Consider the following 20401-nt stretch of genomic DNA (forward strand, 5'->3'; position numbering starts at 1 on the left):
GAATCACTTGAACCCAGGAGGTGGCTGCTGCAGTGAGTCAAGATCACGCCACTGCACTCTAGCCTGGGTGACAGCGAGAGACTTGGTCTCAAAAAAAAAAGAAAGAAAAGAAAGAAAGAAAATTGCTGTCTCAGCTTATGGCCACTGTCAAGAGAGACCTCAAGACCAAATTAAAAGAAACCATGGGCCAGCCATGATGGCTGATGCCTGTAATCCCAGAACTTTGGGAGGCCAAGGCGGGAGAACTGCTTGAGCTCAGGAGTTCAAAACCAGCCTGGGAAGCAAAGCAAGACCCCATCTCAACAAAAAATAAAAAAATTAGCCAGACACAGTGGCACTTACCCATAGTCCCAACTACTCAAGTAGCTGAGGCAGGAGGTTCGCTTGAGTCAGGAAGGTTGAGGCTGCAGTGAGCCATGATTATACCACTGAATTCCAGCCTCGGTGACAGAGCAAAGACTCTATCTCAGGAAAAAAAAAAAAAAAAAGGACTATTTTCCTCTTCAATGACGTCTATGGAGTCCACTCATTAAAGATAGTGTTGGCTGGGTGCAGTGGCTCACGCTTGTAATCCCAGCACTTTGAGCACTTTGGGAGGCTGAGGTGGGCAGAGCACGAGGTCAGGAGTTTGAGACCAGCCTGGCCAGCATGGTGAAACTCCGTCTCTACTAAAAATACAAAAAATTAGTCAGGCATGGTGGTGCACGCCTATAGTCCCAGCTACTCGGGAGGCTGAGGCAGCAGAATTGCTTGAACCCGGCAGGCGGAGGTTGCAGTGAGCTAAGATTGCACCACTGCATTCCATCCTGGGCAACAGACTCCAACTCAAAAAAAAAAAAAAAAAAGATGAAGTCACAAGATAGAAAGAGTCTAGATCCCTGAATCAATGCTAGTAGCACCACTCAATATACATGAGATGTCATGTGATCAAGAAATGAGTAACAAAGGTATTAAGTTGCTGAGATGTGGTGGTTGTTACAAGGGTTGGCCCCTCCTGAACTTCTGATCTAATTGATGTGGAGAAGGGCCTGGGCAATTGTTTTTTTAGCCCCCCAGGTGATTCTAACAGGCAGCGAGAATTGAGAACCACTGGATTGGGACAGAAATACAAGTGCAGAGTTGCTTAGTAGAGAAATACTGAGTTTCCAGGAATGCCCCTAGGAAATGGGAAGAAAGTTGTCCAGAAACGAGAGGAAAAAAAGAGAGGACAGAGAGGACCTAGCAACATGGTGGAGGCAAGCGACCAAAAGAGAAGTTGATCAGAAAGACAGTCTTTGTGCTAGGAATGGTCAGGGGCTCTTTGGAATAGAGGTGTTTAACAATCAATGCCAAATTCCCATCAGAACTATGAGGTGATATGAACCCCCATGGATGCTTTGGGGAAATCATTGCACTTCCCCAAAGGGTGGTTGCTCATCTGGCCATTGCAAGGAGAAGGGAACCGCCAAAGCTCCTGAGAATCCTCGATGATCCCAAAGGAGTGGCACGCAGTTCCGCTGAATAACTCAGGTAGAAAGAAAGCTGACCTCTTAACCCTGAAGGATTTGCCAAATATCGCCCCTGGGTGGTCTTTTGATGTCACCTATGTCCCCTGTTTTTGAGCACCTGGAAGCAATCCTAGTGTTACCACTGGAAGAGTCCATGACACTGTTACAGAAGATGAACCTGAAGCCCAGAGAGGTAAAGGGACCTGCTGGAGGCCGCACAAGTTCCAGGTGGAGCTGAGTGGATTAGCCACAGTGTGTCTGGGTCCTCTAGCCCCATGAATGCTCGCAGACACCCGGGTGCAGGCATTTTTTTTTTAATTTCAGATTTAGGGGGTACACGTACAGGTTTGTTACATAGGCATATTGTGTGATGCTGAGGTTTGGGTTTCTATTGAACCTGTCACCCAAATAGTGTACAGAGAACCCAATATGTCGTCAATATGTCGTTTTTCTTTTTTTCTCTCTTTTTTCTTTTTTTTTTTTTTTTTTTTGAGACACAGTTTTGCTCTGTCCCCTAGGTGGGAGTGCAATGTCACAATCTTGGCTCACTGCAATCTCTGCCTCCTAGGTTCAAGAGATTGTCCTGTCTCAGTCTCCCAAGTAGCTGGGATTACAAGTGTGTGTCACCACACCTGGCTAATTTTTGTATATTTAGTAGAGGTGGGTTTTCATGTTGGCCAGGCTGGTCTTGAACTCCTGACCTCAGGAGATCCGCCCGCCTCGGCCTCCCAAAATGCTGGGATTACAGGCATGAGCCACTGTGCCCGGCCAATATGCCATTTTTCAACCCTTATCTCCCTCCCTCCCTCCCTCCTCTCATCATCCCCAGTGTCTATTGTTGCCGTCTTTATGTCCATGTGTACCTATAATGTTTAGCTCCCACTCAGAAGTGAGGGCATATGGTATTTGATTTTCTGTTTCTATGTTAATTTGCTTCAGATAATGGCCTCCAGCTATATTCATGTTACTGCAAAGGACATGATTTCTTTTTTTTTTTTTTTTTTGAGACGGAGTCCCACTCTGTCGCCCAGGCTGGAGTGCAGTGGCACGATCTTGGCTCACTATGACCTCTGCCTCCCAGATTGCAATACAAGCAATCCTCCTGCCTCAGCCTCCTGAGTGGCTGGGACTACAGGTGTGCACCACCACACCCAGCTAATTTTTGTATTTTTGGCAGCCACAGGGTTTCACTATGTTGGCCAGCCTGGTCTTGAACTCCTGACCTCAGGTGATCCACCTGCCTTTGCCTCCCAAAGTGCTGGGAGTATAGGAGTGAGCCACTACGCCCAGCCAATTTCATTATTTTTATGGCTACACTGTATCCCATGGTGTATATGTACCACATTTTCTTTATCCAATCCACCACTGATGGGCACCTAAATTGATTCATTGTCTTTGCTATGGTGAATAGTGCTACGATAAGCATACAAGTGTGTTGGAGGCCGAAAGAATGAGGGTCGTGATCAACTCAGTATACCACTGAAGGCTATATGAGCAAACAGCAAACTGTTCTCATAAATGCAGAATGTTGGCAAAAAACTGACAAACTGCGTCTGCCGCCCAGAAGGAATGCTGAGGGCAGTCACGCCCCAGGCACAGTGTTTGTGATTATCTACAGGCATACCTGAAGCCTGTTAGCAATCATGTGAACCTGTGATAAATCAAGCAGCTGACCAATGGTTACCTGCTCCTCCCTGCTCTTTCTGCCCAATAAATATGGAGGGCTGTGGAAGCTCAGGGCCCTTGCTCACTAGAGGCAAGGAGCCCCCTGACCCCTTCTTTAAAACAGATTCTTTTGTCTTAAGTTTTAATTTCTGCGTTCGTCCTCTTTTGTTCAGTCCCGTAGTAACTGTCACAAGTGGCACCCAAACAGGGATGGACAGGGACAGACAGGGACAGATAGAGACTAGCAGGGACTTGCAGAGATTAGCAGAGACAGACAGGGACATGAACGAGGAACGTCTGCTGGAGCAGAGAAAGTGAAACTGACCAGATGAACGAGAAACCCCAGGACGAGTCTGCCGGCAGTGGATATAAGGTCAGTGACCTAAAGAGGTACTGGGAGTGGGAAGTTTCTGAATCAGGGTAACATGGGCAGAATTTGTTCATTATTTCTGTTTTTTCTGTTTGGAGTTTGGTCTGTACTGTCCTTTTGTCATTATTTCAAAATCTGAAAGAATTTTGTGCCCCACCCACAGCACCTATCGAGGGTGGTGAACAGGAGAGGGAGGGTGAAGATTGGCCTGTACCATCTTCTTCTGTGGCTGCAGCAATACTAACTTTAACTTTGGCTTTGAGAAGGCAAACGTGGATTGCAAACATGCACTGGCTCCTGTGAGATGTACAAGACGCTTAGGAAATTTTCTCAGAGCTTGTCAAGATGTGGGAAATTGAGCTTCATCGCTCTACAATGTTGGCTCAAGCAGTGGCTAATTTAGTAGCTGATAAACCTAAAAGGAGCCAAGGGTCAAACCCTAAAGTGGAAAAATGTTATAATTGTGGAAAAATTGAACATTTCAAAAAAGAATGCCGTCAGATCTCCAGAAAGAAGGGATCTCATAACACAGTTCCCTCCCCCGCAATAGCAAAAACACCAGGACTTTGCCCTTGTTGCAATAAAGGAAATCATTGGGCTAATCAATGCCATTCAAATTTTCATCAAAACAGCACCCCCCTGTGGGGAAATGACAAGGGGGCCTGAACCCGGGCACCTCAAACAATGCGGGCATCCCCAGTCCAGGACACAACTCCGTTTCAGGGGTGGGTTTCGGAAGGCACATTGATTCCCCCTCCCCAGGAACACCTGGAAGCACAGGATTGGATCTCCCAGTCAGAGAATGCGTTACGTTAGTTGGAGGAGACAAACCCACCAAGATTCCCACTGGTATTTGTGGACCTTTGCCAACAGAATACATGGGATTAATTTTAGGCAAAAGCTGTCTTAACTTACAGGGCATTACTGTAGTCCCAGGAGTTGTTGATTCAGATTATGAAGAAGAAATTCAAGTAGTGGTAATGTTACAAGATCTTTGGGTTTTCGAACTGGGAGAACATATTGCTCATCTGTTGCTTATCCCCTGCAAATTACACCCTTCTTGACGAAAGAAGAAACAAGGGAATCAAGGATTTGGAAGTACAACTAGGAGGGAAATTTATTCATCACAACCAATAGCATCTAGTAGACCCACTTGTGCAGTGCAAATTAAAGAAAAGAAGTTGTGTGGGCTTATGGATACAGGAACAAGAGACTGGCCTCTTGCAGTAATGGATCTTGGAGATTTTTTTTTCTATACCTTACATGAGAAGGATAAGCCTCAAGTTGTTTTCTGTGCCTTCTGTTGGAGAAAGCCTGTTTTTCATTATCAATGGAAAGTTTTACCCCAAGGCGTGCTCAGCAGTCCTAACGTTATGTCAGCATTTTGTAGGAAAAGAATTAAGGAACCTCAGAATACGTTTCCCACTGCCTATAGATTTATCAACGTGGGGACAAGGGTATGCTTGTGTTTTTACAGGAGGTGGACAAACCATGTGGGTGCCCTCAAGGTGTGTGCAGCCATGGAACAGGAGACTGGAGGGAACCATGGATCCCAACCATGGGCCTGGTTCCCCTGGTACGAGCCATGAGTCAGTTGAATCTGAATGTGAAGATGGAATGAGGACTGACCAGAGCCACACTGACATCAACCCCCATAACATGAGGACAGATTTTGTTCAATTAATGTAAAAACAAAAAGGGGGAGATGTTGGAGGCCAAAAGAAGGAGGGTCGTGATCAACTCAGTATACCACTGAAGGCTATATGAGCAAACAGCAAACTGTTCTCATAAATGCAGAATACTGGCAAACTGTGTCTGCTGTCCAGAAGGAATGCTGAGGGCAGTCACGCCCCAGGTGCAGTGTTTGTGATTATCTACAGGCATACCTGAAGCCTGTTAGCAATTATGTGAACCTGTGATAAATCAAGCAGCTGACCAATGGTTACCTGCTCCTCCCTGCTCTTTCTGCCCAATAAATATAGAGGGCTGTGGAAGCTCAGGGCCCTTGCTCACTAGAAGCAAAAGCAATGACTCCTTCTTTAAAGCAGATTCTTTTGTGTTAAGTTTTCATTTCTGTGTTCATCCTCTTTTGTTCAGTCCCATGGTAACTGTCACAAGTGGCGTTCGTCCTACGTTCAGTCCCGTAGTGACAATCACACCAGTGCAGGTATCTTTTTGGTGAAATGATTTCTTCTCCTTTGGGTAGATGCCCAGTGATGGGATTGCTGGAATGAATGGTACTGCTATGAAAAATCTCCAAACTGCTTTCCACAGGGGCTGAACTAATTTACATTCTCACCAATAGGGTATAAGCACTCCCTCTTGTCTGCAACTTCACCAGCATCTTATTTTTTGACCTTTTAATAATAGCCATTCTGACTGGTGTGAGATGGTAACTCATCATGGTTTTGGTTTGCATTTCTCTGATGATCAGTGACATTAAGCACTTTTTCATACATTGTCACTTGTATGTCTTGTTTTGAGAAATGTCTGTTCATGTCCTTGGGTATGAGCACTTAGAAGGAGCATCTTCTGGGGAAGGGGAGTGTGCAGGGGCAAGACAGGAAAGGAAGACATTGCAGAAAACAAGACATGTCACTCTGACTTCCATTCTAGAGTCATCTGTGCTGTGCTCCCCAGCTCTCACTTTCTCCCAAAGCCATCCACCAACCCCAACCAAAGACAAGCAGAGCCAGAAGCCTTTGCTTTCACATTTAATCCAAGGAAAAGAAAAAACCAGTCAGTGAGAAAACTCAAGAATTGGATGGCTGAGGGAGGGGACAGAGGAAGGGCACTGGGGCTGGGACTGAACATGGACAGTGGATGGTAGGGTCCTCACTCTCCTGAGGTCCCTCAAATATAACAGTCCACAATGGCAGGGAGGGAGAAGAGTCACAGAGCTAATGTGGTGGGCACACACACCTGTTCCAACCCAGCCCCAGCCCTGTCCCAGGTGAGCCAAGGACTGACAGCCTCTGCTCCCACTTGATAGGTACCTGGGAGGGCTGTGGAGTGGGGCTCAGGCAGGGGAGGTAGGAGGCTGTTCAGAGAGGAAGGACTGAGAAGAGACAGGAGGGAAGGGCTCCAGGCCTGCCCCTTGGCATCACTAGCAGTGAGGGTGCCATGAGGGCCAGGTACCCAACCCATCTCCATCAGAGATGATGGTCATTTGGACCAAGGGGGCAGAGGCAGCTGCAACAACAAATCTTCCCCTGCCTCTACCCTCAAGTCGCCTCTACCCTCAAGTCCCCCAGGGAAAGTAGGAAGTGGCAAGTGACCCCATAGCCTCAAGTCAGCAGGAAAACACCCCATTTCCTTCCCACTCTCTTAGGCTGAGGGTGATGCAAGGGACAGCTGAACTAGGATGAAAGGACACTGATCAAGGGAAAAGAGGAGCAGGAAGATGAGTGCGTAGTATATGCAGAGGCACACCAACGAGATGGGGGCAGGCCTGGCCTTTCCACCCCATGTGTATACTCTATGCAAATGCAAATGAGATTCCTAGTATAAGAAATATATTCTAACATTTGTAATAAATATTCTGTTTATTCTCCTTCCCCTTCCCTAGGAAATGGGCACACAGTGGTTCAGGGGCCAGCTTTGGCTGACGCTGCAGAGAAGACTAGTTAGACACTTGGAAGAACTGGGAGGCACAGGGGTTTGGACTTGGGGTGTCCCAGGTTGTCTCCTCTGAGGACAGGCTCACCCCGGAAGGAATGCAGAGAACAATGAAGGATGAGATGCCCAAATACATCTAGGACAGCATTCTTTCTTAAAGGGAGTCTCCTATTTTACAAAACTGCCCTCCCCAAGTTACGGCAGGGGGGCATTTAGGGTAGAGGGACAATAGGACAAGGGAGAAAACATCAGGAAAGGACCAGGGCTTCGGAGTCTGGGATCAGGGTATTATAAGAAATGAGGGCTGATGGGGAACCCCCAGAAAGGGGCCCCAAAGAGAGACCTCCAAAACAAAACAATCCTTTGCTTCCTCGCCAAACTAAACCTGACACACACACACACACACACACACACACACACACGCACGCACGCACATACATATACACACACCCCAGTGCCAGAGGCACAGACAGGCGCCAAGCATGCACATGGAACCACAGGCTGTGCAGACTACAGTGTAAATGGCGCCCCCTGGAGTTGTGTGTGAGGAACCTCCTGGTGGGCAACTGTCCTTCAAGCCCAGGCTCCCAAGGTCCCCTCTGAACTCCTCCTCAGCCCCTCCAACCCGGCAGCCCTGACGCAAGTGGGTTACCTGGACCTGGCTAGAGAAAAAACCAAAATGGACCAAGGTCAAGGACACAGAACCCAGACCTGTGCCTGCTGTGGGCCATGGAGAGCTTGGGGCTCTTCAGTTGGTAGCAGCAGGTTGTCACAGGGCTCAGCCCTCCATCCCGCGCCTACCTGGGCTGAGCCCACTGACCCCTGCCAGCTTGGCCCTGTGGGGAGCAGGGCTGACATGTCAGGACACATTGGAAAAATCTGGAAAAACTTCGGCAGTGAGAAGCTGTGGATGAGGGAGGGACCGAGCAGCATCTGCCCTGTGACCCTGCCCCTTTCTGAGGGAGCTGGGAGCTACAGTGCTCTGCAGCTGTGGCCACTGGCTCTCATCCAGCCTTCAAGATGGCACCAGGCTGGCACCACCACCCAGGCCTGTCTGGCTGCCAGTGGGACATGCATTCCCCTGGCCACATGGAAACAGCCCAAGGCCTGCTCCTGCGACACAGAGGTAAGAGGTGGAAGGAGTCCAGGAATGGGGTGGGTGTGGCCAGTCCAGAGGAGTGTGACTGGGGAGGGGTGGCAAGGGGCAGTGTACCTACTGACCATGTGGTCCCAAAGCAGCTTTTATCTTCTCTGTACTGACCATTATGGAGGTGACTCTGACACATTCTTGGGCATGGCTCGGCCCTCAGAGATATCTGGTGGCCAATGGGCATTGGGAGTGGGCAGCACCTGGGCACAGGGTACCCCATGAATGCCCACCTCCCTGGCAGTGCACGCCTCTGTGCTGAAGCCAGACTTAGGGCCTGCTGGGAGCCATTACCCAAGGAGAGCCAGATATAGGGGCTAAGGATTGTGGCAGGGGGTCACAGGTCAGGAATGGGATGGATTCAGGTTCTGGGTTTCAACACAGAGTGGGCTGAGGACCAGGTGAACAGGCTCAGTACACCCAGCTGACAGGCACCCACTGGGGCTCTGTCCGTAGCTTCTCCATGGCCGCCTGGAGCTCGCGGAAGGTCCTCTCCAGGTTGCTATTGACCAGGCAGAGGTCAAAGTAGTGCCCGTAGCCCCTCTGGATGCGGCTGCTCTCCTCCACTGTCCGTCTCAGGTCCGCCTCCTGCCCAGGCACAAGGGGACCTCCCTACAGTCAGTTCCTACAACTCACCCCCACTGTCAGAAGGAGCTACAGCTCCCCCACTCCCCCTCCCCAAAGCCCAACCCTGGTGTGGACTCCCTGGCTAGGGAGGGAGGGGCCCCTCTCTGTTTGCCTCAAAGTGGCTCACCATCGACCACAAACAGATGATGAGTGAAAGGGAGGAAATAAGCTTTAGTAACTGCCAATCACACCCCTAAATGCTTTGCATGCCACATAATCTTCACTACAGCTTTGCAAAGTAGGATTAATTCTTCCCCATTTATAACAGAAAATTAAGGTACAAAAAGGTCACACAGACAGTGGCTAAACAGGGTCTGCCTGACTCTCAAGCCAGTGCTCCCTCAAGTCTGACTAGGCTGCCTTACCTATGCAGCATGACAGGCTGGTACCAGGGCAATCCACAAGTACCCAGGACAACCCCACCCTCGACCCAGTGGAAGCTGGCTGGGCAGAGGTGGGGAAGGGTACTTGACAACTGACTTAAATAAGCTGAAGCTAGCTATATCCCAGCAGCTCCGGTTGGCCACACCTTTTGCCAAGGAGGAGGTGCCCAGAATGGGAATCAGGCAAGGGTCCAGAGCTCCTAAGGGGGTCACTGGCAGAAGGGTGCCAGCCTAGACAGCCTCTTCTGGGCCCCAGCCATGCTAGAGGGTGGGGTTGTCCTGGGTACTTGTGGATTGCCCTGGTACCAGCCTGTCATGCTGCATAGGTAAGGCAGCCTAGTCAGACTTGAGGGAGCACTGACTTGAGAGTCAGGCAGACCCTGTTTAGCCACTGACTGACTGTGTGACCTTTTTGTACCTTTTGTACCCGGGGCCTGAGTGCAGCAGCACCAGGCATGGCCAGCAGAGGGACCCCTGCGCTCAGAGCTCTGCAAACCCTCCACCTCCTGGGAAGGCGCAGCAAGACACAGGGTGGAAGGAGGAAGGGGCCAGAGTCCTGCAATGCAGGCTTGAAGCCTCTCCTCCAGGCACTGCCTGCTCTCTTACACTGACTCACCCCTCCAGCCAGCCTTCCCGCCTCTGGCTTTCTCCTACCTTTCAGCTTCCCCCCAGCTATAAGCAACCCAAGCTCACCTGGCCCACCTCCTGCCCACCTCTTCCACTGGCCCTCTGGAACTCTCTCTGGCCAGCTTTCTGCCCCTGCGGAGTGGGCTGAGCTGGGGGCCTGGAGTCAGAAACACATGTGTCCCAGGCTAGCTGTGTGCCTGGCTCACTCTGAGACTTTGGACTTCCTCTCTCAGACCTCCCGTTCCACATCTACGCAGTAGGGGACCACGTCCTGCCTCACCGATAACTGGAGCAGGCCCCTGTCCCTCCCCAACACCACCTCCTTCTCTCTCTCTGTCAGCTCAGGCCTGTCCCCCACCACCCTAGGCAGCCATTGGACGCCTCCCCCACACCTCAGAGCCCTCACCGTGAGCTGCTTGGTGGACACTCCACTCTCCAGCGCGGCCCTGTTCATGGCCCGCAGGGTCTCGAAGTCTGGGGCCTCGATGAACACCACGTAAGGGACAAACTCGGCCGTTCGTAGCACCTTCACCGCCTGCAGAAGGAGAAGGTAGGGTAGGGAGCATATCCCCATGTCTGTCCTGGGAACCAGAGAAAGGCTGTGAGGGTGACTGGGGTTGGGGTGGGCACTTGGGAGTGGGTGGAAAAGGGTGCCTAGGGGTCTGGGACATGAGTCCTGGGACAAATGACATATAGCTGGCAGGTGGCTGGGTGACTGGAGGAGACTAGAGGAGGAGTGGGGGCTCTGGAACGCTGAGAAAGGTTCCAGGTAGGCTGGGTTTCAGCAGTAGTTGAGGGCAGAGGGGGTACACGGGTGTGCTCAGGTGACAGGTACCTGGAACTATGGGGGAGCACTGAGGCAGCAGAGAGGACATTAGGCAGGCTGGGAAGGAGCAGAGTGGCAGTACCTGAGGGTTGACATCCAGCACGCACACCTTCCCAGCAGCGACCACGCCCCGGATGGAGTCAATACGTGTGCCATACAGGTTGCCCTCGTATTCGCCATGTTCCAGGTAGCGCCCAGCACGGATGTCAGCCTCCATCTCCCCACGGGACACAAAGCTGTAACCCTGACCTTCCCGCTCTGAGTCTTTGGGCCGCCGGGAGGTGTCTAGGGGGATGGGGGTAGGTTGGGCCGAATGGGCACGGGCAGGTCACAGTGCCTCAGACACATATACGCACACTTACCCAAGCCCCCGTTTCCCAGTCTTGGGGGTGCAGTCTGCCCCTCATCTTGCCAGCACTGCTGCCTTTGCACACACCTGCCCCCCACCCTCCCCACTGGCACACACAGAGACATGAGGTGGTAACCTTGGTCTAACCCAGAGCCCACAGATGAGAGGCTGAGGTACAGAAAGGGCAATGTACAGCCCAAAGCCACACAGCAAGAGCCAAGCAGACCAGGGCAGCGCTCTTAGTCCTGCCTCTGGCAGCCAGGAGCTTCCCCCACCCCCGCTGGTTCTGCCACTAAGAAGCCCTGTCTTCCACAAGGCTACACATACACAGCTCATAGCCGGTTTCACCCGGGTGCACAGCTGGGCACTCACTTTCTTCACGGCTTTTAGCAAGTGAAACAAGAGAAGGAAAGGGGACGCCAGCCCAGCCCACTAGGCCACCTGTTGGCAGGACACCTCCCTCATCCTTCCTGAGCCTGAAGTTCCCCTACCTACCCACAGAGGGCGTGCACCCCAACCCGTACACCCAAAGGTACCACCTGGCCTGGCGCCCATGAAGATGCCCATTCGGTAGGCTCAGCCCTGGCCCCCAGGGGAGCCCCTGCTCCCTGTCCCCGACTCAGCAGGGCCCAGCTCCCACTCACAGGGCACCGTGGTGCCATAGCGATCTGGATCCCACATGATGAGCTTGTTCTTCAGGCTGCGCCGTCCCACGCCCTGAGCCCCAATCAGCACCAGGGTTTTCCGGCGGAACGGGGGCATGCGGGCCACCTCCTCATAAATGAGCAGCTCATGACGGTCAAACTCTGGACACAGGGAGATGGCGCTGCTCACCAGGCTGCATGGTGAGGGAGGGGCGGAGCTCTCAGGGAGGCTGAGGGCAAGAGGGCTTAGAACAGGGGAGCAAGGGGGAGTCGAGCAGGGCCTAGGGACACGGCTGGCAGCATCTGAGCCAGGCACACATCTTCACGGGTGATGCGTGGGGACAGGGAAAGGCAAGCCATGTTAGAGGAGGACAAAGGGGGGGACACTCTGATACCCACCTGCATTCTTGGTGGTCAAATACATCATTCGCTTCTTTTTCTTTCCTGAAAGGCTGCCGCATAGGGTCCCTGGCCATAGGGAGATGGGTGAGTGAGGCAGACAGGGCCCTGTCGGATCCCAGATTGGAGATGTGGGGTAGGGGGGAACCTCCTACCTGAGTTTGGTGTCAGCTCCAGGTCCCTCTTGACAAATGCTTTCCGCTTCTCCTCCAGCAGCTGGCTGGGGATGAGCCCAGCACTGCCCCCTTCAACATGGCATGCCTGAAACGGACATGAGACCAAGATCTGCCTGAGCAAGAGGACCCCTCCCTGTGCCCTTGCCCTCCCATGTACCACACCTGGAGAGATGCAGGGGTGCCCGGGGCTCACCTGCCACCAGTTGGCATCGTCCTGGTTTACGATCTGGAGCAAGTCCCCAGCGTTGAAGCGCAGGCCTGCTTCCTTGCAGGGGATGAGGCTGTCTCGGGCCGGGTCATAGTCAAAGTGACATTTCACAAATACCTGGGCCCAGGAATCAGCAAAGGGTCGGGGGAAGGGGCAGTAGAAGGCTGCAGGTGGAGGTCTACCCCGTGCCCCCTCTTTCCACAAAGACACAAGGGGAAATGGAACTGTCCCCCTGCAGGAGTGATGCCTCCAGGCCTGCCCATGTGCCTCCCTGGTGCCAACCTCCCTTCACATCTAGTACTACAGGATTCAGATCTTAGGACCAAGGATGTGGGACCACCAAGTAGGGGACAGGACTCTGGCATCTAATCCTGGATCCCTCCCTCCACTCACCCTCTACCCTTGGAGAAGGGCTCTGGCAGAGGGCGAGAGAGCCAATAGGAGAGGTAGATAGAGCAGCCAGACCCCCAGAATCCACCAACTAGGAGACAGTTGTCCAGGACATACGACGACGCCACCCACCCTGCGCATGCGCACAAACATGTGAAGAACGCAGACCACGATACAGGCGCTCTCTCATACACTCTGGTACCCCAGGCTGTGGCTGCATGCATAATGCCGGCCAATGCGGGAGCACGTGCAGGTGCAGCAGAGGCAGAGGCCTGTCAGCGGCTGCAGTCAGCTGCCCCTGGGCTGCAGGTCCCACCCTCATCTCCCCTGGAGGAAACCAGTAGGAGAGGAGGGCCTCAGTGAGACTTGCAACCCTGACAGCCAGGAGGCTCGGCCATCCCTTGGGCCTTCTGCTGAGAGAGGGGCTGGTGGAGGGGCCCACCTGGCGGGGCAGATGGGGCTCCTGGTAGCTGGGCAGGATCTTGAGGATGACGCTGCCACTGGCATTGCGCAGGAGCTCCTGCAGTGCACGGGGGTCACTGCCCACTGGCTGCCCGTTCACCTCCTTGATGATGTCACCCACATGCAGCAGGCCTTGCTGAGCCACCATGCCCCCATGCATAATGCGTGCGATCACCAGCTCGCCGCCCTCCACGCGGAACGTTACACCCTGGAGGTCAGAGGGAGAGTGTAAGATGAGGACCCGATTGCTCCAAGTCAGAATCTTCAAATACTCTTCTAATAGCACCTCCATTCCTGTCCCCACCCACCCACCCCCGCACTCACAAAGTCGTCCTCCATCCTTCTGCCTAAATTCTTCACTTAGAGCAGGTACTAATGGCGGGCGGAAGCGGGCAGACTGGAGAGATGCGGACACAGGTGAGTGTGCAGTGTCTATGGTCTCCTGGGTCTGCATGGGCCCTTCCCTGCACAAAGCTGGCCCCATCTTCATCTTCAGACCACGCTTGGCCTTTTTTTGTCCCCTCATTGGTTATTCTCAATCCCCCACCCTCACCAGCCCCGCCTCTGGCCCTGCCCAGTCCTCACCAGATGTTCTCCGGCTGTCTTTCGGATGCCCACCATGCGCACGGCGTCGGGAGGTACGGGCTGGTTGCTGAATGTAGGGTCCAGGCCAGGGCTGGGGGGTGGTGTCTCATAGGTCTTTGAGGCCACAGAGTCATGCGTCTCCAGGAGGGACTAGGGGGTGGTAGGAAAAGAAGGGACAATGGGGCAGTGCCCCAGGTCTCTTCCCATCCCAGCTCCAACTTCCTGCCGGCCCCTCCAACAGCAGCATGCCCCGGTCCACCCGCCTCCTGCTCCCTCACCCCAGCCCCAGCGGCCAGGAACCTGGAAGTGGGGCTCCTGGAGGATGTGGGCCAGCTCGGCAGCAGTGCTGCTCTGCTCAGCCAGCTGTGCCAGGTCCCGCAGGATCTCCTGCACCAGCTCCAGGTTGTTGTCTCTCACAGCCTCCAGCTTCGTCTCCTCCAGCCTCTCATGGGCCTGGGGATGGAAGCAGAACAGGTGTGGCTAGGAGCTTCCCCAGGAGCCCTGAGACACCAAGCAGGGTCCTCCTCAGTCCCCAGGCATTTTCCCCACCCCACCCCCAGCCCCCAGCTTCAGCTCCTCACTCACTGACACACAATAATACCCACACGTGCACATTCTTTCCTTGCTATCTCCTTTCTTCCCCAAAATGACTCAGACCTACTTTAGGGAAGGAAGAAACCAAAGGACAAACTTTCCTTTCCATCCCCTTGCCACAGAGGGTCATTAGAAGTTACCAAATTGTCCCCAGCTCCCAGGACCCTATATACATTGGCATTCAAAAATAGCTTCTTCCACCGGACATCATGGTTGGGTGGGGTCTTGAAGACCCTGAAGCCCCGGATGAGGAAGTTAGGGAGGTGGAATAACTTTCCCAGGGTCACTAGGACTTGAACTTGCATCTCCAGGCTCTCAACTCAGTGTTCCCAGTGAATGAGGGGACATGAAATCAGCACATGGTGCCAGAAGCAGGCCCCACACCTATTTGTCGCTCTGCTGGCTCCGGGTTCCATACCAAGGTGCGCTGAAAACGGAAAAGGAATCCTTTGCCAGTGACCAGCCCGGGGGGAGTGTTAGGTTAGGTGGGTCAGGAAGAAAGGAATTCCATTTCAAGAGTATATATGAAGACCTTTTTTTCCCCTCTGAATCTTTGAAAGATCATTGCAAACAACACAAGCCACTTTATCCCAAAGTATTTCAGCATGTATTTCATAGGAACAAAGACACTGCTGCATAAACCACAATACCATTATCACCTGCAAGAAATTGCACATTGATTCATTAATATATAAGACAGTCCATATTCAAATGTCTACTCTTGTCCCAAAAGTATCCTTTATAGTTCTATTTTTTTCTGATTCAGGATCCAATTGATGATCATATGTTGTATTTGGTTGACACATCTTTTTATTCTCCTCTAATCTAGAACAGATCCCAAAAACTTTTAGACTTTCAGGACATTTGTTTTGTTTTTTTGTTTCTGTTTTTGTTTTGTAGGGACAGGGTCTCACTACGTTGCCTAGGCTGGTCTCAGACTCTGGGCTTCAAGCGATCCTCCCGCCTCAGGCTCCCAAAGCCTGGGATTACAGGCGTGAGCCACTGCACCCAGCCTAGACATTTTTAGACTCCAGGCCAGTAGTTTTTAGGATGCTTTAGCACTAGATTTAGTTGATTGTTTCCTCATGATTAGACTTACATTAATCCTTTTGACAAGAGTTCTACGTAGGTGATCTTGTGTCTTTGTGTCTTTCCCATACTTTGAGACTATGTGACTATTCTGTTCCCCCAAAATCCTTCACCAATGGATTCAGCGTCAATTTATGACCCTTGCCTAAATGAATTATTATACTGGAGGTTGCAAAATAGTGATTACCTAATTCCTATCATTCCTTCTACATTTATTGGCACTCTACTATAAGAATGATCTTTTCAGCCAGGCACAGTGGGTCACGCCTGTAATCCCTGCACTTTGGGAGGCCAAGGCAGGTGGATCACCTGAAGTCAGGAGTTTGCAAAACAGCCTGGCCAACATGGTGAAACCCCGTTTCTACTACAAATACAAAAAATTAGCCGGGGGTAGTGCTGGGCACCTGTAATGCCAGCTACTCAGGAGGCTGAGGCAGGAGAATCGCTTGAACCTGGGAGGCGGAGGTTGCAGTGAGCCGAGATCGTGCCATTGCACTCCAGCCTGGGCAACAAGAGCAAAACTCTGTCTCAAAAAAAAAAAAAAAAAAAAAAATCTCTTCTTTTCTCTCTACCACCCTACTCCTCTTTCTCTCCTTCTCTCTCTCATGATATCACTATGAATTTTTTTTTTATTTCATGTGTTCTAATCCATTACGATCACTATCTTCATTGATGCAGTTTATCCCAAATTTGTTCAGTGGGAGCCCCATTCACACCTCTGTCCTGCTGACATGTTCCCATCAGTCCTTGAGCATCTCCTTCCCTTCTGGCACAGGCTCATTTGATATCTTCCCTACCCCAGGTCTGGAATCAGCAATTTCTCCAAGGAACCCTGATTCCTTTTAGCAGGGGATAGTATTTAGAAACCAAGATGTGGGCACTCAGTACCCACTGTTTCTGGGCATCATTTCTTTGGCAGTCATTAGTAGATACTGATAGCTCCAAATAAAATCAAACTCTAAAGGATTTTTCTCATCTTCCCCCATTCCATATTTGTGTCTCCCTTCTCCTTCAGTGAGAACTTATTTCCCAATAACATCAATATATTTACTTATTTGTTCTGTCCTTCAATATTCAAAGCAGTTTCAGAATTGCTATACAACTGCTACTACCTATCACAAATCTATTAAGTAAAAATCAGCGGAGATGGGTAGTAGGGGCATAAGGGATAAAAGACAACACACTGAGTACGGTGTACACTACTTGGGTGATGGGTGCATCAAAATCTCAGAAATCACCACTAAAGGCCAAGCAAGGTGGCTCACGCCTGTAATCCCAGTACTTTGCGAGGCCGAGGTAGGAGGATCACCTGAGGTCAGAAGTTCGAGACCAGCCTGACCAACATGGTAAAACCCCATCTCTACCAAAAATACAAAATTAGCCAGGCATGGTGGCACACGCCTGTAATCCCAGCTACTCAGGTGGCTGAGGCACAAGAATCACTTTGACCTGGGAGGCAAAGGTTGCAGGGAGCTGAGATTGCGCCACTGCACTCCAGCCTGGGCAACAGAGCAAGACTCTGTTTCTAAATAAATAAATTGCCCTTTCTTACATAAAACATAGAACACTGTATATACCCTTTGACACCCTGGGGCTTTTGTTTATTTAACTAATTTGGTTTTCTGGCTTTTTATTTAAAAATATGCCATAGAAATCACTCCATGAAACTGCGTAGAGATCTTCATTATTATTTTTAGTTTGTTTGAGACAGAGTCTTACTTTGTCACCCAGGATGGAGTGCAGTGTCATGGTCTCAGCTCACTGCATCCTCTGCCTCCCGGGTTGGGATTACAGGCGTGAACCACCGTGCCCATCTTATTATTTTAATTACTGCATTTGACTCCATTGCATGACTGGATTCCTGTAATTTATTCAACCAGTCTCCATGGGTATTTAGGTTGTTTCTAATACTTTGCTATTGCAAATAATGTTGCAGTAAATGACTCTGGCATAGTATTCTATATCTGTGGAGATCTTCCATGTAAATTCCTAGAAGTCTTGCTGGGTCAAGTAATATATACATACGTAATTTTCTTAGATATTGACAAATTCCCCTCCATGGGACTTGGGCCAGTTTGCCCTCCTGCTAGCACTGTATGAGGGATATTCTTGAAGCTCACCACCAGAGTGTTGATCAAACATTTGCATGTCTGCCAATCACATGGAGGAGAAATGATCTCTCAGTGGGGCTTACTTTGCATTTTGCTTATTATGAGTGAAGTCAAACATCTCTCCATATGTTTAAGAGCCATCTGTATATACTTTTCTGTGAACTGTCTACTCATGTCTTTCCCAATTTTTCTGTCAGGTCTTGGTTTTTATTCTTTTCCCTATTTTAAAAAATGTTTTCTCTCTATTGGGAAAATTAGTCCTTTGTGATATCTCTTGCAAATCACTTCCCCCAGTTTGCCACTTGTCTTTTGACTCTGCTTGTGGTGTTTTTACAGGCAAAAAAAAAAAAAAAAAAAAAAAAAAAATTAGGTCAGGTGCGGTGGTTCACACCTGCAATCCCAGCACTTTGGGAGGTCGAGGAGGGAGGACTGCTTGAACCCAGGAGTTCAAGACCAGCCTGGGTAAGACAGCGAGCCTCTGTTGCTACAAAATATTTTTTAAATGCACCTGAGCATTTTTAATGCTCATTTTAATACATGGTGGCATGTACCTGAGGTCCCTGCTACTCTTACTTGGGAGGCTGAGGTGGAAGGATCACTTGAACCCAGGAGATTGAGGCTGCAGTGAGCACTGTCTGCACCACTGCACTCCAGCCTGAGTGACAGAGCAAGACCTTGGCTCAAAAAAAAAATTGTTTTTTAATGTGGGTGAATGTAATAATCTTGCATGCATCTGAATTTTTAGGCATAGTTTTTTGTTTTCTTTTTTTGTTTTGTTTTAAGGGAGGGCTTTTCCCATATACAGAGCCTTGTTTTCTTCTAGGATGTGTATGATTTATATTTTCACATAGAGATCTCTGATCTGCTTGGAGTTTATTCTGATATATGATGTGAGGAATAAATATACTTTGATATCTTTCAAAATTACTATCCAGATGTTCTAATACCATTTATTAAAAATTCATGGCCGGGCACAATGGCTCATACCTGTAATCCCAGCACTTTGGGAGGCCAAGGCAGGAGGATCACTGGAGCCCAGGAATTCAAGACAGTAAGACCCCATCTCTATTTTTAAAAATTTGTTTAATTTAAAAAATTCATAAGAAAACTATTGTTTGATTTTTTTAAGGTGTAAGAATAGTAGTATAACTTTTTAAAAGAATCCTTTTCAGTTGAGCCCAGTAGTTTATGTACACAATGAAACACTTACAGATGCAATCTATTATGGCTGAGATGTACTCCAAAACAATGGAGGAGAGAGGGAAGTGGATGAAGGTATGGATGAAATAAGATTATGCATGACTTATTAAATGTTGAAGTGGGGTGCTAGGTGATAGAGGTTCAGGATATATTTTTAAATTTTTTCATAATAGAACATTTGTTTAGCCATGAGATGGTAAGATTTGAATAGCACCTCACAGGACTGCTGTGAGAATTTGGTGAGATGGACACAGTGCCTGGCACACCACACAGCAGGTGCTCAATAAAGGTTAGATCCTTTCTGCTTTCTCCTTCCCCAAACAGGCCAGGGAACAGCACCCCACATGGCCCCATAGCCTCCTAAACTATCCTCTGGCAGGTGGGCAGCATTTTAGACTGACACCCACAACCTACTGGGGAAACAGACAACTAATGGGGCAAAGGAGTAGCATTTGGGGACAGGAAAAAGCCCCAGAGGGTTGGTCTTCCACAGAACCCTATGTGATTTTCAGTCATTTAGCTGGGCCCAGCCCATGGAGCCCCAGAGTGAGGGAGGCATCCCAGCTCTGGCTCTATCAGCCCGTGCCTAGGACAATGTTGGGAATCAAAGCCCCAACAACTGAGTGTCAAGAATAAACAAAGGCACTCAGGCAGCAACAATCTCACCATGGCAACCCTTGCATGGCTCTTTTGGGTTAACAGGAGCCAGCTCTGGCACAGGTGTCCTGATGTGACCATTAGAGAGGTCGCTCATTTTGACTTTAGCACCGTCTGGTCCATGGATGGAGGACAAGTTTTCCGAGGAGATGTGTTTGATCAAGGGGGAAGCCAGGGTGCCTCCTAAGCTGCTTACCTCTTATCTTTGACTGAATGACATTCCCACCATGGGCTAATCCATTCCTCCTCCTGTGGCCACTCCTGGACATTTTATACCCACAGATATGAAAGCACAGCTCTCCAAGCTCGACCTCACAGCCCTGAGGAAACTTTAAACATTTAATCATTCAAATACAAAACCAACACCTCAGTGGGCTGAATTAAACAATTAATTTTTTTTTTTTAGACGGAGTCTCACTCTGTAGCCCAAATTGGAGTGCAGTGGCACAATCCTGGCTCACTGCAACCTCTGCTTACCAGGCTCAAGCAATTCTTGTGCTTCAGTCTCCTGAGTAGCTGGGACTACAGGCACACACCACCACCCCCAGCTAATTTTTTATATTTTAGTAGAGATGGGGTTTCACCATGTTGCCCAGGATGGTCACAAACTCCTGAGCTCAGGCAATCTGCCTGTGTCGGCCTCCCAAAGTGCTGGGATTACAGGCATGAGCCACCACACCTGGCCTAAATTAGATTTTTTAAATGATATAACAAGGATCTAAGAAAACCCACCACCCCAACTAAAAAACAAAGCTCTTGACAATATCGTACATCTAACCACATGCCC

General features: G+C 50.1%; 1 protein-coding gene and 1 long non-coding RNA gene across 11 annotated transcripts in view; one reads left to right on the forward strand and one right to left on the reverse strand.

Annotated features, from left to right (window-relative positions):
- The first annotated feature begins 3225 nt into the window (after positions 1-3225).
- On the forward strand, positions 3226-5546 carry LOC135967713 (uncharacterized). Its single transcript, XR_010581893.2, has 2 exons — positions 3226-3525; positions 5000-5546. It is a non-coding gene; the product is annotated as an uncharacterized lncRNA (long non-coding RNA).
- Positions 5547-6223: 677 nt separating this feature from the next.
- The window catches only part of MPP2 (MAGUK p55 scaffold protein 2), a 33487-nt gene continuing 19309 nt past the window's right edge, over positions 6224-20401 (reverse strand). For 8 of the 10 annotated variants that reach the window (XM_045375905.2, XM_065531633.1, XM_045375904.2 and 5 more), the window contains 10 exons: positions 14264-14416; positions 13964-14113; positions 13359-13586; positions 12512-12643; positions 12298-12403; positions 12143-12211; positions 11744-11905; positions 10833-11035; positions 10331-10459; positions 6224-8875 (listed from right to left, as the gene is read on the reverse strand). In XM_045375905.2, the coding sequence (XP_045231840.2) occupies positions 8699-8875; positions 10331-10459; positions 10833-11035; positions 11744-11905; positions 12143-12211; positions 12298-12403; positions 12512-12643; positions 13359-13586; positions 13964-14113; positions 14264-14416 (1509 nt within the window). In that variant the 3' untranslated portion in view covers positions 6224-8698. Of the gene's footprint in view, positions 8876-10330; positions 10460-10832; positions 11036-11743; positions 11938-12142; positions 12212-12297; positions 12404-12511; positions 12644-13358; positions 13587-13963; positions 14114-14263; positions 14417-20401 lie in introns of all 10 variants that reach the window. The other 2 variants (XR_012425914.1, XR_012425913.1) reach the window with 1 other exon arrangement.

Source organism: Macaca fascicularis, chromosome 16 (assembly GCF_037993035.2).
Source record: "Macaca fascicularis isolate 582-1 chromosome 16, T2T-MFA8v1.1".
In the NCBI taxonomy this organism is placed as follows: Eukaryota; Metazoa; Chordata; class Mammalia; order Primates; family Cercopithecidae; genus Macaca; species Macaca fascicularis.